At 30.6% G+C, this 15,607-nt stretch overlaps 3 protein-coding genes and 1 non-coding gene across 6 annotated transcripts; 3 read left to right on the top strand and 1 right to left on the bottom strand.

The window, feature by feature from the left end:
- The first annotated feature begins 3,890 nt into the window (after positions 1-3,890).
- On the top strand, positions 3,891-6,862 carry LOC107900532 (zinc finger CCCH domain-containing protein 29). Of its 3 annotated transcripts, none has more exons than XM_041116041.1 (2): positions 3,891-4,237; positions 4,615-6,862. In XM_041116041.1, the coding sequence occupies exon 2, from the start codon at positions 4,652-4,654 to the stop codon at positions 6,578-6,580; it is 1,929 nt and encodes a 642-aa protein (XP_040971975.1). In that variant the 5' UTR covers positions 3,891-4,237; positions 4,615-4,651; the 3' UTR covers positions 6,581-6,862. The 3 variants fall into 3 exon arrangements, with proteins under 3 accessions (XP_040971975.1, XP_040971974.1, XP_040971973.1); XM_041116040.1 differs by having other exon boundaries at positions 3,962-4,237; positions 4,594-6,862; XM_041116039.1 differs by having other exon boundaries at positions 3,962-4,237; positions 4,590-6,862.
- Positions 6,863-7,535: 673 nt separating this feature from the next.
- Positions 7,536-10,402, top strand: LOC107948292 (probable serine/threonine-protein kinase PBL18). Its single transcript, XM_041116038.1, has 5 exons — positions 7,536-7,829; positions 8,766-9,028; positions 9,108-9,374; positions 9,464-9,599; positions 9,748-10,402. Exons 1-5 carry the CDS (start codon positions 7,772-7,774, stop codon positions 10,215-10,217), a joined length of 1,194 nt encoding a protein of 397 aa, XP_040971972.1. The 5' UTR covers positions 7,536-7,771; the 3' UTR covers positions 10,218-10,402.
- A 250-nt stretch (positions 10,403-10,652) lies between these two features.
- Positions 10,653-10,725, top strand: TRNAA-AGC (transfer RNA alanine (anticodon AGC)). The gene has a single exon. It is a non-coding gene; the product is annotated as a tRNA-Ala (tRNA).
- A 156-nt stretch (positions 10,726-10,881) lies between these two features.
- LOC107948294 (em protein H5) lies at positions 10,882-11,653 on the bottom strand. Its single transcript, XM_016882792.2, has 2 exons — positions 11,421-11,653; positions 10,882-11,318 (listed from the first exon to the last, which is right to left on the bottom strand). Exons 1-2 carry the CDS (start codon positions 11,533-11,535, stop codon positions 11,149-11,151), a joined length of 285 nt encoding a protein of 94 aa, XP_016738281.2. The 5' UTR covers positions 11,536-11,653; the 3' UTR covers positions 10,882-11,148.
- Between the last annotated feature and the right edge of the window lie 3,954 nt (positions 11,654-15,607).

Raw genomic sequence — 15,607 nt, 5'->3', positions numbered from 1 at the left:
TAAAACATAAAAATTAAATAAAAAGGGCTAAATTAACTTACTATTAAAGTTTAAAGCTTCAAAACTTCAATCCCTCCTTTTCTCTCTTTCTCTTTTTCTTCTTTTTTTCCCTTCTCTATTTTCGTTGTTCATTCTGATTTTTTTTATTTCTTTTACTTTCGTTGATATATATATATATATAATATAATATAATATAATATAATATAATATAATATAATATAATATAACAATAATAATTATAAAATATCTATTTAATATCCAATATCTATTTTACATTTGTATAGATATACATTATTACACTTGTCTTCTTTTATTTATTTATTTATTATATAAATATCTTTTACTTAATAATAATATATATAATTTAATAATATACCTATATAATAAGTAAGTATACATGTATTTTATAAATGTATGTATATTAGTATCACACATGTCACCATATGCACCATACATTTGTCTTACTTTTATTTATTTATCATATACATATCTTATAATATAATTACTTAATTAATAAATATCTTTTTTTAAATAATAAATATCTATTTAATATCAAATACATGTATTCCAAATGTATGTATTTTTATTAACACATTTGTATCAAATCATTACCATACACATATCTTTATTTAATTTATTTCATAATATAATATAAATTCAATTAATAATAATAACATTAATAAATATCAATTATAAAATCATAATAATAATTATTTATTATACATATTTATGCATAAAAATCAAAGATTTTTATGCATTTGTCGCCTTAGGACAAATGGCATAATTTTTATTTTGGTCCTTTTGATTTTCTTTTAATCTACAATTAAACTTTCACATTTTTTTCAATTTAATCCTTTTATCTAATTATCCTTAATTTAAGCTAATTCACTTCATTAAACTCTAATTAACCACTCACTTGACTTCATAAATATTTTTAATAAATATTTACGAGTCCATTTTTCAGAAATGGAGACCCGGAAATACACTTTTCCGATAACTGTAAAGTTCGGGTCATTACACAATTGATGAAAAATGGGCTTAAATTTTTTCTCAAGCCTGACCTGAATAAAAATGCTAAAATTTCGATTTAGCCCTCTTATATTAATTTTTTATTTAAAAAGTTTAAAAAAATTAATACATCAAAAACACTAAAACCATTAAAATAAATGTTTCCTAACAAATTGAAAATATTTTTATAAAAAAATATTTATACTTAAATAACAATAAGATATGTGCAACTTAATAAGCAATTGGTTTTAAACTAATAGTAAAATTAACAATAAAATAATAATTATACAATATCTAAACAATAACAACATAATAGTGAAATGACAGCAAAACAGTGGGAAAACAACAAGAAGATAGTGGAAAACAACAGGGTTTATTTTTTGCAAAGTCAAATAGGGCTCAAGCCCAAAAATTCTTACCCGAGGTTTGACTTATTTTCTAAATGGGCCTTTTTTTTTGCCTAAACTTTCCCACTTTTAAGGTTGGTATGAAAGTGATTGTTAATTATTTGAACAAATCATTATAAAAAACTCTAAACTAATTTAAGGTATAATTATACTTGTTCATCGTCGGGTCATCTTGATCCGACCTAAAAGCGTACCCGAAAAGTAAAAATGATAATATTGTACCTTATATGGCATTTATTAATTTTTCCTAATAAGGTCAAAATGAAAAATAAAAATAATTAAGAACTTAATTGTATGTATGTATAAATTAATAAACTTTAATAAAAAAAATTACACCATAATAATTAGTACTGAAATAGAAATTTAAATAAATCAATTTATTGACCACTGAAACCCACATGATTAATATAATAATAAGCTGACATGTCAGTCAATTACTGGTGAGATTTGTCACATAAAGAACTCATTTGAAACTTAAAATTCTCAAAATTGTGTCCTAACCTTACTTTAGTATATATATTAGATTATGGTTTGAGGCTTTCTATTATTGTAATATTTTAATTATAAAACTAATTAATATATCTATTTATATTATATCCAATAATCTGAGTAATATTAGTTAAATTGATTATGTAAAGTAAAAATATTATTTAATAAACATGTAAAATTACTTACATAAAAAATATTGAGATTAAAACATTATTTTGGACATGGAAAAATATGATAAAATAATTAGAATATTATGTAAAAATAATATAAATAAAATATAAATATTAAAATCTCACTACATGAACTATTTACTTGTTAAGATTTATATAAATTCTAGTTTTTTTGGACTTCAAGTACCAAAATGTATAATTTTGTTAAATACATGTATTATATTTGATAAAAAATTAACATAAGTATCACTTTTTTAAAAATGTCAAATTTAAGTACCAAATTATGCATTAAGCCTTAATTGTTTAAATAATTGTTAAAAAATTTGAAAAATTATATCAACTTTTAAAATAATTAAATATTTAAATAATGAAAAAGTTAAATATTTAAAAAAAAGTAGAATATATTTATTTTTCAAATGATTTAATATTTAAATTTTGAAAGAAAATGTGAAGTGAATATTATATTACTTTTTAATTAAAAATTGAAAAAAAAGATAGAATATCGGAAAACAAAAAAAAAAGAAGATTTTAATTAATTATAAAATGTATATTTCAAGTTAAATTATTTTGTTAGTGGAGTTTTTAAACTCTACAAGTAATATTAGGAGTTGACAAATGTTTTATAGAATATAACAAAATATTAAAAATAAATATTTAAAAAAAAAGACTCATACCAATTTTTCAAGATTGCTTGTAGAATAAAAAAATATTAAAAAAATTTAATGTCAACAATAATAATTTTAATGAAATTATACAACCAATAAAATTAGTTGATAATTTAATTTAATAAAAATAAAATTAATTACAATTTGAAATTTAAAAAATGGATAATTAAAAATTAAAAAAAGAAATAAAAATTATAATTATGCCACTTGTCACAATTTGAATGTATGTAACTTATTGTATTAAATATAGTGCTTTTTTTTCAGTGGTTTTTCTGTAATGGATAAAATTATTTTCCACAAATTCATATAAAACACAGAAAGAAATAATCCATTTTCCTTTTAAGGGTAAATGTTTGTGCATTTACTTTGTTTTATTAAATATACATGATAAAATAAAATAATGAAATTTATAATATATAAATAAAGCTGATCATGGTTAGGCTGAATTAAGTAAAAAATTTAGGCTCATTTTATAGGCTTGAGTCTGGTTCTACCTAAAATATGGATCTAAAATTTTGTCTAAATCTAACCTAGATAAAAATGTTAAAACCTGAGTGTGACCTGCTTGAATTAAAATTTTTTATATAAAAATAAATTTTAAAAATATAATGCATCAAATATACTAAAAACATTAAAATAACATTAATATAGATACAACTTAGCAAACAAATATCTTTAAAATAATAGTAAAATTAATAATAAAATAAGAGTTATATAATATATAAATAATAATAACAAAATAATAGTAATATAATAGCGAGATGATAATAAAATAATAAAAAATAGTGACAAAACAATAAAAAACAATAACAATTTTTTTTTTACAAATTCGGGTCGGATCGAATATAAAAAAATTTACTCAAGATCCAATCCGTTTAGAAAATAAGACTTATTTTTTATCCAAACTTATTTTTCGAACTTATATTTTACTCAAACTCATTTAGACTCTACCCATAATCAAATTTATAAGTTAACCTATACTATAAACTCTAAATCCAAAATAATTAAAAAGTAATTAATAAAATTAAATTGTATACAAAATTCCAAAGCGCGTGAGCTGAGGGCGAATCTTTAACGTACGCATTAAGACCTACGGCCAATCAGCTTTGGAGTTTAAAAACATCCAACTAGATAATGTTTTCATTTGGTTTTGCATTTGCATTTCATCTTTAATTTTAAGTAATGAAGAGGGGACCTTTCCCCTGTATGTCTCAATGATAATGATAGCCATGGAAGAATCGAGATGAAGAAGAATAAGTTAAAGCCTGCCCTTTGAAGTTTAGACTTTGACCCATAATATAGAAAGTGAGGGGAAGGAAAGCCGCAGTTTCCTACCATTTTCCTACTAAACAAACACCATTTCCCAAACCTTAAAAGCCCCCCCAACTTGCTCTTTTTTCTCCTCAAATTTTCTTCTAAGCCAAACTCACTCTTCTCCTCACCTACTTTCAACTAATACCTTTTTTTCTTCTTCTTCTTCAACTGAGACTGCTTATAGGTAAAAATACTTGAACTTTGGTTTGAATTTATGAGTTCTTGTTTGTTGGGTTTTTGGATTTTTGGTCAAAAGTTGTGAGTTTTGGTTCTGAGATGCTGAAGTCTTAGAATAGACCAAGTCTTTTGATTTAGAACATAGCTGTTTTCTTTCTTTTATGTTTGAATTTTTGTATTATTTGATTTGTAGTGTATGGAACTGATAATTCTAGATTTGGGGTTTCTTTAATTTACCTTTTTTTTCCAAAAAAAATCGAAAAAAAATTGTATGTGTTGTGATGTAGCAGAACTATCTTCCTCTTGTTTGATTATTGCTATTTAGTGAGAAACTGAGTTCTTGTTGATGTAATAATTAGCCTGGCCGTGTTTTGGGATGTGCAGTGGTTCAAAGAGTGAACATAAGCCCTCAAGTTTCATCATGGAAGGTGAATTACAGGAGCCGAAAGCCAGTTCTCAATCAATTTTGCTCGAATTGGCTGCATCTGATGATCTAGTAGCCTTCAAAAGTGAAGTAGAAGAGAAAGGTTTGGATTTCGGGGAAGCGAGCTTCTGGTATGGTCGGAGAATAGGGTTGAGAAAGATGGGATTTGAAGAGCGGACGCCTCTGATGATCGCGGCCATGTTTGGTAGCATCGAAATTTTGAAATACATCATTGGAAGTGGCAAGATTGATGTGAATAGAGCTTGTGGCAGTGATGGGGTTACTGCCCTTCATTGCGCTGTTGCTGGTGGTGCAGATTCTTCGGTTGAGATTGTCAAGCTGTTGCTTGATGCATCTGCCGATGCGAATTGTGTAGATGCTAATGGGAACAAACCTGTTGATCTGATTGTACCGGGTTTAAAATCTTCAAGCAATTATAGAAGAAAGGTGATTGAGTTATTACTGAATGGCGATGATGTTCTTAAGGGGGAAGAAGAATCCGATAAGACAACGATGCCTCAGTTGCCAAAAGAGGGGTCTGAGAAGAGAGAATATCCTATGGATGTATCACTGCCTGATATCAACAACGGGATATATGGGACCGATGACTTCCGGATGTATACGTTTAAGGTGAAGCCTTGCTCGAGGGCGTACTCCCATGATTGGACTGAGTGCCCTTTTGTTCATCCTGGTGAGAATGCGAGGAGAAGGGACCCAAGGAAGTACCCTTATAGTTGTGTGCCATGCCCTGAGTTCCGAAGGGGGGCATGTCCTAAGGGTGATGCTTGTGAATATGCTCATGGTGTGTTCGAATCCTGGCTTCATCCTGCTCAGTACCGGACTCGGCTTTGCAAAGATGAGACCGGTTGTGCTCGTAAAGTTTGTTTCTTTGCTCACAAACCTGAAGAATTACGTCCCGTGTATGCTTCCACTGGATCAGCAATGCCTTCTCCGAGGTCTGCTGCAATGAATGCAGTAGACATGACAACTTTGAGTCCTCTAGCACTTGGTTCTTCATCTTTCCCGATGCCGACAACTTCAACGCCGCCCATGTCTCCTCTGGCAACCTCTTCATCACCAAAGTCTGGAGGCTTGTGGCAGAACAACTTTAACCTCACCCCACCCGCATTGCAGCTACCTGGTAGCCGCTTGAAGACTACTTTTAGTGCCCGAGATTTTGATTTGGAAATGGAGTTACTCGAGCTTGAAAATCAATTGCAGCAACAACAGTTGATGGATGAGATATCGAGTCTCTCCTCCCCATCTTGCTGGAGTAAGGAATATGGTCGTCTCGGGGATTTGAAGCCTACTAATCTCGATGATGCATTTGGATCTCTCGATCCTTCCCTGCTGTCTCCATTGAAGGGACTGTCCATAAAATCCGGAATACAAGCCCAGTTGCAATCTCCAACTGGACTTAAAATACGCCAGAACTCGAACCAACTACGTTCAAGCTACCCAACAAACCTTACATCATCCCCTGTGAGGAAGCCCTCGGCATTCGGTTATGACTCATCAGCTGCAGTGGCTGCAGCAGTAATGAATTCCCGGTCTTCAGCATTTGCAAAACGGAGCCAGAGTTTCATAGACCGTGGAGCAGTGACCAACCCTGCCGGACTTGCTGCACCTGCTAATCCGACAAGCACAATGTCTTCAAACAATTTGGATTGGAGCTCCCCTAATGGGAAACTGGATTGGGGTATTCAAGGAGATGAGCTAAACAAGCTTAGGAAATCCGCTTCGTTCCAGTTTAGAAACAACCACCCCGCTGTGAGAGCAACAGACATGATGGCATCTAAAATGGAAGAGCCAGATGTGTCCTGGGTTCATTCCCTCGTGAAAGATGTTACTCCTATGGGAACCGCAACTTTGCCATCGTGGGTGGAGCAAATGTACATAGAACAACAAGAGCAGATGGTGGCATAAGAAAAAAGGATTCATTTGCTCATTTGCTTTAGTCTTAACTTATTTCAATATATTATTGAATTATTAGGTGAAAGATGGATCAAAACAACAAAGAAAATTGATTTGATTATTTCATATTCTTGATTCTTTTTTATTTTCTTCCTCTTTGGGGGATTGTTCTTCAATGTTTCAGCCAAGTTGAAGGTTATGGCATTACTCAAATTTCTGTGATCGAAGCCATTGTGAACTTAATCAACGATCTCGTTGTAATTTTCTATTGATGTGAATTTTCTTTTATCTGAAGATACACTTGTGTTGGATGCATATCTATATGGTACAATTATATCTCTTATTTAATATTGGTATAGATTGCATTATTCTTATTCTACATGCTTATCTATGTTGGTATATTTCAATATTTTTCTTATATTTATACTATAATTTTTACTCTCAAATATATATCAATTACATACTTAAAAATAGGTTTATATACACAGATTTTTAAATTATTTATTAGGTTGAGCAACTTAGTTTAATAATTATAGCATATTTATTAATGTGATAATAAAAAATAAAACTAGTTTAGAAAAAATTAAAAATTATTTATAAGGGAGCTTCTCAAGGATGATCTTCATCCTATTACGATTATTTTGACTAATTAATTTAGTTCTTGTTATCGCTGTTTAGCTTAGCTGTTTCGTTGTTATCAATTTTTTTTAAAATTAATTTAAAATCACAAGATATTATATCAATTGTTAAAAAAAAAATTCATTAATATTATGCAAATGCGACACAAAAATAATAGAATTATAGTTTGATTCTTCAAAAATTATAAAAAAAATTTACAAATTAATTCTTGAAAAAAGAAAATTCTGGCTTAGCAGGCAGCAAATGAAAGCTGACTGATTCCTCAGAATTACCCCTTCTTGTAGCCGCAATATATCCAATACAACCCAGCCATAACAGGGTTGAAAAAGTCTTAACAAAAAATATAACCCTCTATAAAAAAGAAGCCTCCTTTTTTCTCTGATTTCATGCTAAAGAACAAGAAGAAGAAGCAGAGACCTCTCTACCAGGCACTTGTTCACGTTAACATTGTTCATTCAGCTTCTTCTTTTCGTTTCTACGCAAAATACATACAGTTTATTCCCTTTGTTTCTTCGTTTTTGGTTTCCAAAGGATAGGAAAAGGTAGATACTGAGTGAAGTGACAATGGGCAATTGCTTGCAATACTTCTGGCCTACTGCGCAAAATAACCCTGACACTTCAGGTAATGTATTAATGGCGTTTCTTTCAATCGTTCTTTTTGTTCCTTTCTTGCTTTCTTGGAAGGTTTCATTTAATTCAGGCAATGTTTTCAGTTGGATATTTTTCATTTCATGCAATGGTTTCTTTTTGTTCCTTTCTTGTTTCCTTGGAAGGTTTCTTTTACTTCAGATAATGTTTTAATGGGGGGTTTTCCCATTCCATGCCATTGTCTTCTCTTTTTCTTGTTATCTTGAAAGGTTTCCATTAACTTTAGGTATTGTTTTGATGGGGTTCTTTCCATTTCATGCCATCTTTCTTTTCACGTGTTATCCTGAAAGGTTTTCCATTAACTTAAGCTAATGTTATGTTTTGATGGGGTTCTTTCATTTCATGCAACAGTTCTTTATCTTTGTGTGTGTGTTGTTGGGGGGGGGTTCTCATTCCATGACATTGTCTTCTCTTTTTCTTGTTATCTTGGAAGGTTTCATTTAACTTTAGGTGTTGTTTTGATGGGGTTTTTTCCATTTCATGCCATCTTTCTTTTCACTTGTTACCTTCCATTCCATTAACTTAAGCTATTGTTTTGATTGGGTTCTTCCATTTCATGCAATAGTTCTTAATCTTTGTGGATTACTTGATTTCAGGTAGACATGTCGAGCCTTTTGTTAATCACTTATACTATATGTTTCCTTGAAAAGAAGGCATTTTGGCTTGTTCTGTATTTGTTTATCACTTGAAATTGACTCAAAAGGCATGTATGTAATTTGATACTTCTAATGACATGAAGTACTCTTTTAAACATTTGAGCAATCATATAGTAATCTGCTTGTCTTGCTAAATAGCCAACTTGTTTCACATCTATTCATTCGGCGTGTAAGGCTTCGGTTTTGATGTGAATAACTTAGTTACATATGGCCTTAAATCTTATATTAACTCGTAGAAATGGTTCTCTCTTCAGGACTTACAACCGGTCTCCTGAGTGAAATAACATCTGAAAGTGATTTTCCAACCGTCAATCTGAAAGTTTTCACATATGCTGAGCTAGACAAGGCTACTAGAAACTTCGCTTTGGCGAATCGCCTTGGGGACGGCGGGTCCAGTCATGTTTTCATGGGGTACATTGATGAGCGGACCTGTAGAGCTGCAAGCCTTGCAACTGGAACACCCGTTGCTGTGAAGCGGCTTAGAACCGGCAGCAATCTGACTCATGATGAGTTGCTGGTAGGTTACTTCCTTCATCATGGTAACTTTGTTTGAAAATTTATTCTTTGCCTCATGTATCGATTTGCATCGACTGTAGAGCGTAGTTAATGACCTCGGTCGCCATGTTCATTCGAATCTGGTCAAGCTTATTGGTTATTGCTTGGAAGAGGAACATAGGCTTTTGGTCTGTGAGTATCTACCTAACGGAAGCTTGGAGGATCATCTTTTCATACCTGAGCGTTTACCATTGTCGTGGGAAACAAGGGTCAGAATTGCCATGGATGTTGCTAGAGGCCTTTCTTTCTTACATGGTCAACGAATTATATTCCGAGATTTAAAGGCAGCGAATGTCCTACTAGATTCGGTATGTATGCTAATGGTAACATGATAGCAACATTCATGGTTGATCATGGCATTAGCAGTTGTATCAGTCACTGACACATATTGTTGCAGGCCTTCAATGCAAAACTTTCGGATTTCGGCTACGCAAAAATCATTCCTGGCGTTGATCCATCTCTCACTGATCCAATTTTTCGAACCCGAGCTTCCGGTATTGAAGGATATCTTGCCCCTGAATATCTTGCTACAGGTTAATGTGTTTGCCTCTTTTATCCAATCTTTGTTTACCACAAGCTCTGATTTTGGTTCTTATGGAATTGATAATAGCACATTGCTTCCTTCGTAACCAAGTAACAAGTATTGAATGAATGAATTAGCTCTCTTGCAATGTTGTGCAGATCAGCTAACTTCAGCAATAGATGTCTATAGCTTTGGAGTCCTATTACTCGAACTGGTTTCCGGCCGCCGTGCTGTCCAACAAACAGAATCTGGTATAGAGGACAACATAGTGGAGTGGGCACAACCGAATATTGGCAGTAGACACCTGTTGGACAAAATCATGGATACCAAGTTAAGGGAGTACTCCCACGAGGAAGCTTATGAAGTTGTGCTCATTGCATCGGAGTGCGTAGGTGAAAGGGCCCAACGACCGCGAATGCGCAAGGTTTTATCGGCACTGGAACAGCTTTGCCCTTCTCTTGTCCCTGCCATTGCGTCATCAAGCAGTGCTCCTGTTGCATCATCAAGCACTACACATGAGCTTTCCTTTAGGACCCTACCTCAGCTTCAGTGTCCTCCCTCAAACATAGTTTCATCTCGCGAAGCACTTTCTCCTCCAACAATGGGCTGCTGCTGTCACGTCATCTGATTTGAGACCCACCCACCATGTGAATTCTCTCCATTTTTGTCACCATGTCTCGCAGTTCCAAAAACAAAGAAACAGGAGGTAAAAAAAAAAAAAAGATCGTATAGAAAAATGATTCTTTAGATTTTGTATATAACATCATATCTTGCAGAATTGCTTTTATGGAATGGAAATGATTTTTAGTTTTACTACTACTAGTCTGCATTTACATTGTAATGCATATACTAAAAAAATGGAAACTTGTTAAAAAGGTCGAAATTGATAAGATCATTCTAGTCTAGCCCTTCCGTTGATGGTTCCTTTCCCAACAAGCGATTACAATTCGGTAGAAACCAGTCTAAATAGGTTTTTTCATTTAAGATGGATTTGCCAACCTTAGTTAAAATATATTCATCTAGTATCACCCACTAGGATTCTAAAACAAGGCACCCCCAAAATGGGGATGTAGCTCAGATGGTAGAGCGCTCGCTTAGCATGCGAGAGGTACGGGGATCGATACCCCGCATCTCCATTTTTACTTTTTTCTCGACAACTTCTTTTAAGTGGAAAAGATCATATATAGCTTCGACTTTTTTAAGCTTTCTGATTCTCAACTAAAATCTTTCCCAAATCTGTCAGAGATAAATACGTTAAAACAACATAAATGAATTATGGAAGTCATAATTACTTATATCAAACATCTCCATTGTTAGCTTTTAACTGCAGAGAAGCATAAACTGACATCAAACATCTCCATTTTCCACCTAGCTATTTTAAAGAAAAACACTGAAACACTTCCATTTTACATGCTACTTACTACTAACGACTACATGACTGATGACACACGTGACATGACTCGAATACCTCCTTAAAATTTAGTTTTAGCTACCCATAAACATCCGCTGCTTTCCTCCCACAACGTTGGATTTTTATTTCTTCCTTCTTTTTTACTTATTTAGCCCCTCTGCTTCGTCGCGAACTTGTCCTCATTGATTGGAATCCCCTCTTCTGCCGCACGTTCTCCGCCCGACTTCTCGACGGTGCTCAACCCACCTTTACGACCCATTTCTTGATACCCTTCCCTTCCTATCTGGTCCCTCCTCGCCTGCCCTCCCCGGCTCCTCCCTTTGCCGCCACCACCAAATGAAAAGCCATTAATAGGCAAACAGTTATTCATAAAAATGATAATAATAATAATAAAGAATCATTGTTAATTATATTAATTACCTCCAGCAAGGTTTTCTTGAGCTTCAACGCTTTTGCCACCGGTTCCACCAGGGACGACGGTCTTTCCTTCCCTTGCCCTACGATCAAGCTCATCTCTTTCCTGTTGGGAAGCCATGGTTTCTTCTTCTTTTTCTTGGTTTAAACTGCTGACGTTGACTGAAGAAGTTAAACTGTTAAGCTCTTAACCAGAGTATCCTGGGAGTTCCAGTTTCTTAATAAGCATATATATAGTGGTTTGTTTGGGCTCAGCTCGAATCACGACGGGAAATATAAAAAGGTGGGGGTTAATCAGTGACGCTTGACAGGTGACCTTCGAGAATGACACGCGGTGGGTTATCTGGCGGAGCTAGAGAACAAGTTATGTACGCGTAGGTCACCGTCCGAGAATAGAATGACACGAGTATGTTATTTCATGCATGGGGAATATTAATTTATGGTTTAGTTATTGATGAGAACATTATTTTTAATCCCTATTTTATGATTTCATGCTATTTATTCGTTACATTTGTTTGACAGTCGAGCTTTTACAAAGTTCATTCATTTGTGTCTTAGGCTCCATTTGGATTTACAACTACCATCAGTGAGAAAGAATCTTAAACATATGCTTTTTCATTGAACTCTTTTTTGTTGTTTGGATTATTAATGGTGAGGTGCATCTCCACAATCTCACCACACTGTCTCCTCAATTTTCAACTGGAGTGAACTAGGGCAATGGGTGAACTGGGCAACCAGTGGAAGGAGTAATTCCCTTTTTGCCCCTGCAATCGTTTTAAAAAAAATTATATATGTTAATTTTACTTTATTATTATTTTAATCATAGATTAATATTAATATGTTTTATTAATCAATATAAATATAATTTTTAACAATTTCTTAATTTAAATACAATTTAAATATATTTTATCTATTAAATAATTTAAATTTATTATTTAATTTATTAAAATATTTATAATAAATATTGGAAGATACATTTTAATATTTTATTAAATTAATTTATAAATTCACATGTTTTAATAATTTTATAAAAGTAAAATAATTTAAAAACTTCTATTATATATCAATTCTAATATGATGTCCTTAACAGTCATTTTTTATTCTCACCTCACCGCTACAGCTGCGTTTGAATCCAAATACACACTCCACCATTGTTTCTAATCTCACTGCTACAGTATTCAATCTCACCGTTACAGTAACTAATCTCACCGTCACCGCTGTTTTTAACCTCACTGGAACTAAACACACCGCCCATCCAAACTAAGCCTTAGTTTAGTAATCTTTTAAGCTACCTTTGGATGTCCGTTTGATGTCATTTCAGTGCATTTGGAATATTTTTTAACTAAATCGCACCTTACCAATCTGTTTGGATTGTAAAGAACAAAACGATTGGAGCATCACTCAACACACTAGATACCAATTTCTCCACTGGAGCTTTATGCTCCAGTCAAATGTTCCAACATCTCATTGGTGGTCATTTTTCCTTTTACACGCTTACTCTTATTTTTTCTCCATTTTACTCTTCCTTTTTTTTTTTGGTCTCTTTCTTTATTTTACCTTCTACTTCAATAATTTTGTATTTTCATTGTGAGATAATTTTATTAATTTAAAATAATAAACATTTTCCCCATTATTTTATAACAAACTAATATACATTATTATCAAAAGAAATTTTAATTTACTATTCAGTAAATTAACTACTTTTAGATTATTTATTTTAAATTTTAATTATTTTGATTTAAAAATGTTAATTTTTTTACTTTATATAGTAAAATATCGAAAGATACATTTTAATATTTATTAAATGAATTTATAAATTCACATATTTTTAATTATTTTGATTTAAAAATAATTATCATTTTATCTAATAAATAATTTAAGTTGATTATATAATTCATTAAAATATTTATAATAAAATATTGGAAGATACATTTTTAATATTTTATTAAATGAATTTATAAATTCACATATTTTAATAATTTTAAAAAAGTAAAATAATTTAAAAAATTTCTATTATATATCAATTCTAATCTGATGTCCTTAATAGTCATTTTTTATTCTCACCTCACCGCTACAGCTATGTTTGAATCCAAACACAAACTCCACCATTGTTTCTAATCTCATCGCTACAGTATCTAATCTCACCGTTACAGCAACTAATCTCACCGCCATCGCTATTTTTAATCTCACCGGAGGTAAACACACCGCCCATCCAAACTAAGCCTTAGTTTAGTATTGCCATTCCAGTCTACGTAATAATTTGTCAAAATAATATTTTTAGTTATTTAAATCGATATAATGCTTAAAATTATATTTTGACAAATTTTATTATTATATTTAAAATTTTAGTTAATGAATATGTAATTTTTAATTTATATAATTATTTTCAATTCATATAATTAAGCACCTTAAATGTCAGGATAGATTATTCGAGTTACAATGTACGTAGATATCTCTACAATTATTCACACATCTAATACTAATATTTATCCTAAGTCCTATGGGTATTGATCTTCATCAATAAAAACGACTCTTTTATAAATCGTACATGACTTTTCACGAAAAATAAAGATAAAATCCCAACATAAAAATAACACATTTAATTATTGACAACAGTCCAGATCAATTGCGTAGAATACAAAACTTAACATTTTCGGTTAAACTCTCTCTTTGTGCTCTAATGGATACGTCGCAGATAGAACCAGAAACTTAAATGCCTGAACTTTTCCAATCTACCAAGCATTTGTTAAGCTCATTTTCATTCCGTGAACATGTGTGCACTCTTGCTCCAAATCCCGTCAATTCCTCCACTATGGCACGTTTAACAAATTCAGAAAAAGAAACACCAATCCAAAAAACAAGCTCAAAGTTTTCTATTTTATATTAAATGAAAACTACAAGGATAAGATATTTCATGTTTATAAAAATGGGATTTTTAAATTTTTTTCAAAAATATTTTATATATTTTTTGAATTTTTAGATTTAAAAATAAATTGATAAAATGTATAAATTTAAAAGACTAAAATTATTATTATTATTATATCAATAAAAAAATTATAATGGTTGACTTACAATTAATGACTTAGCGGAAAAATGATAAAAAATTTAAAGTTTAAAAATATTAATGACTAAATTAAAATTTTTCTAATTGGATAAATAAAATAGAAATACTCTCATTATTAGGTGACTATTCTTTTAGTTTATCCTAATCATAATACAAACTATACATTTAAGAGTTATAAATTTTGTAATAAATTTTTAAAAATTAAATTTAATATTATTTATATTAAGCTTCTACATTGCGAGCGATAAGAAACTAATTATTATATGAATTTCATTTAGTAATAATATTTTAACATTATAAATATTATATATCTTCTCAAATTAATTTTTGAAACCAAATATTTATAAATCATCTTATAATTGACATAATTTTTTGGTCACGCACAAATGTCTATCCAAATATGGTTTATAGTTTCAAGTGGACATTGATGGGCTTTGCTAATCCCAAATGTGCCCAAAAAGAGTCCAATTGTAGACGACCAATAAAAAAAAGCCAACATTTTGTCACGAGACTAAAAAAGTATAATTTTATCATTTTAATAGTCTATAATTTTATAATTTTTAAAGGATTAAATCAAATTTTTAATATTTTTTATAAATCAAAGTTATAGTTTTACTATTACTAATTTAAAATTTATAAATTATAAATGACATAAATAAATAAAAAAATCATTTTAGGGGCTCAAAAACTTTTGCCTGCCTAGCTAGATCCATTCTTGGATGTACATAATAGGAGTGAGTTGGGTTAGATTGATGGTTTGATTTGTTTCTATCTAATTTTTTATTTTTTATAATAGATTTTGGGGTTTTGAATTTATTTTTATAAAATGAGTTTGTTTTATGATTTTTAGATATTATTTGATAAAATTTTAAAATATCTGTTATAAATATTTTTTTAAAAAATAAAATTTCAAGTAAATAAAAATAATCAATAACTCTTATAAATATTTTTAAAAAAAATAAATTTCAAGTAAATAAAAATAATCAATAACTCTTACAAATTTTTTAAAAAAAATAAATTTTATATATGACTTTAAAATTATATTCACTATTTTACATATAATTTTTATCATAAAAATATAATTAATTATAAATTAAATAAAAAATAAAATTTAATTCTATTCAAATAA

Source organism: Gossypium hirsutum, chromosome A06 (assembly GCF_007990345.1).
Source record: "Gossypium hirsutum isolate 1008001.06 chromosome A06, Gossypium_hirsutum_v2.1, whole genome shotgun sequence".
NCBI lineage: Eukaryota > Viridiplantae > Streptophyta > Magnoliopsida > Malvales > Malvaceae > Gossypium > Gossypium hirsutum.
Note: the sequence above shows the minus strand (reverse complement) of the source record. Positions and strands in the feature narration are given on the sequence as shown.

Coding starts and splice junctions, on each gene's coding strand:
- LOC107948294 (XM_016882792.2), bottom strand. CDS start 11,535: ATGGCTTCCCAACAGGAAAGAGATGAGCTTGATCGTAGGGCAAGGGAA. Junction 11,319..11,420: donor TCAAGAAAACCTTGCTGGAG/GTAATTAATATA, acceptor GTGGCGGCAAAG/GGAGGAGCCGGGGAGGGCAG.
- LOC107900532 (XM_041116040.1), top strand. CDS start 4,607: ATGTGCAGTGGTTCAAAGAGTGAACATAAGCCCTCAAGTTTCATCATG.
- LOC107948292 (XM_041116038.1), top strand. CDS start 7,772: ATGGGCAATTGCTTGCAATACTTCTGGCCTACTGCGCAAAATAACCCT. Junction 7,830..8,765: donor AAATAACCCTGACACTTCAG/GTAATGTATTAA, acceptor TTCTCTCTTCAG/GACTTACAACCGGTCTCCTG. Junction 9,375..9,463: donor CGAATGTCCTACTAGATTCG/GTATGTATGCTA, acceptor ATATTGTTGCAG/GCCTTCAATGCAAAACTTTC.